General features: G+C 35.7%; 1 protein-coding gene across 1 annotated transcript; it reads left to right on the top strand.

The window, feature by feature from the left end:
• Nucleotides 1-2,365: 2,365 nt before the first annotated feature.
• On the top strand, nucleotides 2,366-4,001 carry LOC143595636 (vesicle-associated protein 4-1-like). Its single transcript, XM_077074607.1, has 6 exons — nucleotides 2,366-2,529; nucleotides 2,657-2,738; nucleotides 3,241-3,359; nucleotides 3,452-3,529; nucleotides 3,650-3,769; nucleotides 3,849-4,001. The coding sequence occupies exons 1-6, from the start codon at nucleotides 2,440-2,442 to the stop codon at nucleotides 3,906-3,908; spliced, it is 549 nt and encodes a 182-aa protein (XP_076930722.1). The 5' UTR covers nucleotides 2,366-2,439; the 3' UTR covers nucleotides 3,909-4,001.
• The last annotated feature ends 2,843 nt before the right edge of the window (nucleotides 4,002-6,844 follow it).

The following is a 6,844-nucleotide window of genomic DNA, read 5'->3' as shown; positions in this document are numbered from 1 at the left end:
ATGGACTGTATACATTTAACTATATAAGTAAACATAACTTCTTGTTCTTGTGTTCATAATGTTTGCTTTGATGTATATATTTAGCCATTTAGGTAAAACTTTATTATTTGAATAGCGTAAAACTTGATGATACATTTATATGAACCTTGCAGTTTTTCAAAGTTAAGAAGAGATACTTACACCACATACAAAAATTTGTTATGCTGTATGTTGTATCTCGTATCATGTATATAACTAATACCATTTTTTATGGGCTTGACTTCTCAAAGACACCAAGTAATTGATTCCTAATCGCTTCTAATTGTCTATATAACTTTTTAAAATGTCAGTTCTTATGGAATGACGTTTCCATTGTTGACAGACAACTGAAGTCTTTAATGATAGACTTGGTAAATATGAAGGTGGAATTCAACCTAATTGTAACAACAAATGCATTGCTTGAGTTTGTTACTAATACCTATAAACTAGTGTGCATTACGAATGCTCTAAGTGTATGAAGAGCAGGGTAAAGACGAGCCAAGCCGCGATTGAGCTTTACGCTACTCGAGCTCAACTCATTAGGCTTATTCCGAGGCTCAAACTCGGCCATATTGGAGCCTATGGTTTAGGATCGAGATAGGTTCAGAAAAGGAAACTGAAGCTCGAGATATGCTTGGCTTGGCTCAAACAAATTTGAGAAATCTTAAACGAGCCTATGTTTTAGGACCGAGATAGGTTCGGAAAAGGAAATTTGAAGCTTGAGATATGCTTGGCTTGGCTCAAACAAATTTGAGAAAATCTTAAACGAGCCTATGTTCGAACTAAGCTCGTGAGATGTACCTTAAGCGAGCCAAAACTCAGTTCAACCTCGGTTGTGATGTGCACATTTAATACCTAGAAATTCAAGAGACTTAAAACATAAAAGTACACAAGGCTCGTTAAGTCCCGACGAGCCTAAACAAATTTTCCATACAAGGCCCAAGCTCAGGCTCGATAACTAAACAAGCTTTCTTTTCAACTAGGACTCAATAAGAATCAGATATCAAGTAGCTCACAAACAGCTCGACTTATTTGCACCCCTAGCATTGTATAGACGAAAAATAGCGTAGTATAAAAGTAACCTTGCATAAATGATAGTTTACTATACACCAAAATCCATGGAAACATTGCAACATTTGAAACTTAGATGCTTAATATATAAACACCACATAATCTCAGGGTCCACAATGTCATTCATCATAAGAGTCCTTTTGAGTACAGAGGTACAAGATGAACAACAGCCATTATACACAGAGCAAACTTCCAGATATTATTATTATTATTATTATTATTTGCATGATAAACCCCAACGTGTAACCACGGACGTCAAATAATAATTAAACTCCATCCCTAAACAATCCATTTCACGTCCGGTATCAAACAGAAACCGTTACTTCACCGGAAACTTCAAACTCCGGCCACCGGAGTTTAATAATAATAACAATAAAGTTAGTTATGTCTATTTCCGATCAAAACCGTTCAACTTCCGACGGAAAACACCGGCGGTTGTTTCTGTTTTGGCAATCTGGAACCGGTTCTTCGTCACCGGCGGTTGATTGTGTATTATCTTATCTTAGGTTTTAGAGATGAATCAACAATGTTAGGGCTACAGTTTATGGATATACAAATTTTAGGTGTGTAAATGAGCCGAGCTGAGCCCGAGCTTGACTAGGCTTGAGCTCGAGTTGCTTTAGTTACCGAGAGCCTGAGCCTATCTGGTTTCGAGCTCTCTGTTTATAAAGCTCTAGCTAGGCCATGAATAGTTTTTCAACTTTATTCTTTAATTTATATATTGTTATAATTATTTTTTATACATACTTTTTTATTATAATTTTATATATAGCATATTATGCATATTAATTATTTAGTTATTTTTATGTATAATTATAATTATTAAATAAATATATATTTAACATATTATAAAAGTTTATAACAATAGGCTTGTTTAGGCTTGTGAGCTGGCTTGATTTCGGTCTCATATATAAAACAAGCTTAACTAGGAATTGGCTCATTTTACTTACTGAGAGTTCAAGCTTGGCTTGTTTTGAGTTCTATTTCTAAAGCTTGGGGTCAGCTCGTGAATTCAAGCTCGAGATTGGCTTGTTTATTTTTTATTGTTTAATTTATATATTGTTATAATTATTTTTATACATAATTTTCAGTTATAATTTTATATATAATATTATTTAGTTTTTTTCTTTATAATATTTTATGTATAATTGTAATTATTAAATAAATACATATTAAACATATTATATAAAAATTATATGAATAATAGGCTCGTCAATTAAACAAGCTTAATTTTAGGCAAGAGCTCGTTTAAGCTCGGCTTGATTAGAGCTTTTTTCGAACTGATCTCGAGTAACTTGTGAGCGGCTTGGCTTGTTTACACGTCAAACTACAATGATCTGATTGTTTGCTATGGCTTTTGGTGTTGCAGATGAGCCTGGTAAACAGGTGAGGAGTGCTGTTCGGATCAAAAACCATAGCAATTCTCATGTTGCTTTCAAGGTATCTTAATTTTTAAACAATTTTAACTTCAATTTCTAAGCAAATTAAGCATACTAGCTTCCATGGATGCCATTTAGAGCTCTGATTTATGAAATAACTAATTTGTTATTGTGCTTCTAATCCTTAGTTTCAAACGACTGCGCCTAAGAGCTGTTATATGCGACCTCCTGGTGGTGTTCTGGCTCCTGGTGAAAGCCTCATTGCTACAGGTAATGATTATGATTTGTATTTGCAATTTGCATAGATCATAATTTATAACATATGCCCTGCTTGGGTGCGCGCATATAATGTGTATATGTGTGAACCCTCAGGTGGGCTAAAGTGAAATTGCACTAATTTTGACGTTATTTTACCAATCTCGTGAAAATAACGTTAAAAGTGGCGGAAGGTTAATCAGGCATCATGTGGTAGCGTTGATAGCCGAAAGACAAGGGTACATGCACCAATCGGCCGGTGTCCCAATGGTTGAGTGTTATGTGCCTTATGTCCAAGGCTTGATGCAAAACTACCATCGAGCTGGGGGTCTCACCGGAAGCAACCTCTCTATTCCTACGGGGTAGAGGTAAGGCTGTCTACATCTTACCCTCCTCAGACCCTACCATAGCTTTGCTATTGGTGGGATATACTGAGTACGATGATGATGATGATGATGATGATGATGATAATTTATAACATATGTGTGTTTAATTGATTGACATAAATTGATAACAGTTTTCAAGTTTGTTGAGCTACCGGATAAGAACGAAAAACAGTCGGATCAAAGGAGCAAGGTGAAGTTCAAGATCATGAGCCTCAAGGTGAAAGAAGGAACAGACTTTGTGCCTGAACTGGTAACTTTTTTATTATATTTTCATTTTATAGTCTTTAAAAAGCTTCATAAATTATGATCAGGATTTTAGCATTTAACATCTGGTTGTTACAGTTTGATGAGCAAAAGGATGAAGTAGTTGTTGAGAGGATATTAAAAGTTATTTTCTTAAATGCGGATCGTTCTACCCCGGTAAGTTAGTAATCGATTCTTAAAATGACCATTTTACCCTTCTTATATATGCTGCCAAACAAACTTCTATACTAACACACTGACACACATTATCTTATTATGTTATATTTTTGAATTTAGGCATTGGAGAAACTTAAGCATCAACGTGCTGAAGCAGAAGCTGAATTAGAACTAAGGAAAAAGCCTCCTGTGGCTACTGGTCCAAAAGTTGTGGGGCAAGGACTTGTTATTGATGAGTGGGTAAGTAACTTATTGGTTATTCTAGTAAATATATTAACTTTTTTTTATAAATAAACTTAAATAATAATTTCTCTTCCAGAAAGAACGAAGGGAGAAATACCTGGCTAGACAACAGGTGGAGGCTGTAGATTTGATGTGAAGAGTATATGATGGACTTTATTTATCTGATACTATTAATATTCTTATTGTTATTTTCCAATTTTTAAATAGATAATAATGTAAATTATTGCTGGAACAAGTACTTTGTATAGTGTAGCATAAATAAACAATTTCCACTTTCTTTTCTTTGCATGTTATTTTTTATTAAGTATTTAAATAAAATAAAGAAATCCAAAGAAATAAAAATGGCAAACTCGCTAGTCGCTGGTAGGCCTTTAAATAAGAAATCCAAAGAAGTAAAAATGGCAAAACTCGCCGGTCGCTAGTAGGTTTGTAAACAAATCGAACGTTCAGTGAACTATTTGGCGGGAAGCTCGGTTATGTTTGCTCATTTAATAAACAAACGAACATGAACAAAAAAATTGTGTTTATTTATGTTTGATTATGTTTGTTTACATTTGATCATATATGTTCCTTTATCTTTGTTTAATGAATTGTTTGTTTAGATTTTAAACGAACAAACATAAATGAACACCAATATGTTCATTTTTAAAATAATAAATTTCTATATGATTTATAATCAGGAAAGACTAAACACAAGTAAAATAAAAAATCTAACGTAAACACAAATATTTGAACGATTAGGTTTCGTGTTCGTGTTTGTATTTGTTTAAGGTTAAATGAATAGGCACGAACGTTCCCTTGTGTATATTCGTTTGATTCGTTTACAGGCCTAGTCGTTGGTGTTCCATAAAAATATATATATATCTTAAAGTCCAAAAGTTTTCAAACAAACCCAACTTGGAAACCATTATGACCCAAAGAAGAAAAGAGGAAAAGATGGACACACTTATACTTTTATAAGTCAGCCAACTGAGGCAGCCAGCTTAGAGATTATATTATTTTGTATAAGGCTGGTCGATATATGGGAGCCCCTTACCAACGGCTACACGATGCCGTGGCGTTAAGGGGCTAAGTTATGGAGGCTTCAGTGTCGTGGGTGGGCCCACCCACTAACAACCAATCAGACACTTGTTTTTGTGTCTTTTTTTTTTTTTTTTATTTTCTCCACTCACCGGTTAGCAAATGAGATTGTTAAAGCCCAACCACCTAAGCAACACTTTAAGTAGCCATTGCTAGTTAAACCACAACACATAACCTAGTTGCTTACTCTGATACTCAAATCCAATTTTCGATGTGGGGTGGACGTTGACGTAGACATAGAGGGTGCCGCAATGATAAAACAACTTAGTTCGTTTTATTATACTCTCTTGTTAGTAGATCATACGTTGCCAACCGCCAAATATGTTAGCAAATATCAAAACGGATGAGCTCGGTACCAAACCATATCTGTACCAAAAGTGCTGATCCTGAAAATCATGAAAAATGGATATTGGTATCAAAAGTGCTTGGTTAGTACGGTATTTGAAGACAAAAGGTCGGTAAAATATCGATATCGAACCGAAAGTACTGATTCCCAATAACATCAAAAATGGGTCCGAATTAGTACCCAAAATGAATCAGTATTGTATTTTTCGATACCTAGTCCCGATTGCTCATCCCTATTTCAGGCCATTTTAAAAGAATGAAAAAGGCATGCACCTAGAGGTGTACAAATTGGGGTTTTCAAGCACCCGGTTTCAGGTATGGAACCAGATTCAGGTATGACCGGGTATTGAAAAATCAGGTATTGGCAATACTCGGGTCGGGTTTGGGTCCGGGGATTGCCTCTAAAAGCCATACCCTATGTATCGGGTTCAGGTCGGGTATAGAATCGGGTTCCAAAACTGGGTATTTGAATACCCTATTTTCAGGTATTGAAAAAAACCCTATTTTCGGGTTTTTTTTGGGGATTTTTTCTGGGTATTTTTCGGGTATAGATTGGATTTTTAAGGGGCTGCACTTTTTAGGGGTATTTTCAGGTATTTTTTGGGTAATTTCGGTCATAGATCGGGCATTTGAAAGACCTGGTTACGGGTATTGGAAAAACCCGGTTCCGGGTATGGAACCAGTTCCGGTTTTCGAATATTACCGGGTACAAACCGGGTCCGGTTCAGTAATAAAATGCATACCCTATCCGTACCCTACGGGTAGGTTCGGGTATTAAAAACCCGGGTATAAAAAACTGGTTCCGGATTTTATTTTGGGTTTGATTTTGAATTCGGTTTTTTTTTCACCTCTACATATACGGATATACCCCTAGTCCAAAAGTCCTTTGCCCACAAAAGAAAACTAGCCCAACTAGGCTAGACACAATTCACAAGCCATAATTCCCATATAGGAAAATAAAAAAAAAGGAAAAAAAATAGTGTGACAAGCACTAATACTATGATTGTACGGATACAATGAACAAGGCTCATAATAATACTAGACTACGACACAAGCATGGAGCCACTTGAATGAGACAACAAACCTTAGCCGGTTTCAGCACTTGGTTTATCTCAGCCACCACTTTTTCATCCTCTATATAACCCCACAAGCTTTTCAAAACCAATACTCAAAACCTTACAAACTATATCTTCAATTCATCGGTTGCATAGTTTCAAACTAAATGAAGCAGCTTGCTAACAAGGCTTGTTTAATTGTAACCATGGGTGTTTTAATAGGACTGAGACATCACACGTTTAGGCGCAAATCACACACAATTTTTCAAGTAGTTGGTCCATCGGTGTCTCAAGCAAACCAGCCCCCGGTTGCATTCGACCCATCACATGAAGTACCGTCGAAAACAAAGAAACCAAGAGATGTCGAAGAAGCGTTAAGGACGGTAGCTTATTTTAGTTGCTGGGGTCCTTATCAATAATAGCAATAATATTTATCTTTAGACATCCATTTCCTTTTAGCCATTTTGCTTATGTTCAATGTTACATATATAACTATAAAGTACACAAATGTGTTAAAGAAAGTAGGTTCCAAATTGTTGTTACAATGAAGTCCGGGTCGGGCCTTGTTGTCGGGTTGGACCTTTTCTTGAGT

Source organism: Bidens hawaiensis, unplaced genomic scaffold (assembly GCF_021521415.1).
Source record: "Bidens hawaiensis isolate Kalapana, Puna unplaced genomic scaffold, B.hawaiensis_p1.1 tig00045392_1, whole genome shotgun sequence".
In the NCBI taxonomy this organism is placed as follows: Eukaryota; Viridiplantae; Streptophyta; class Magnoliopsida; order Asterales; family Asteraceae; genus Bidens; species Bidens hawaiensis.
Note: the sequence above shows the minus strand (reverse complement) of the source record. Positions and strands in the feature narration are given on the sequence as shown.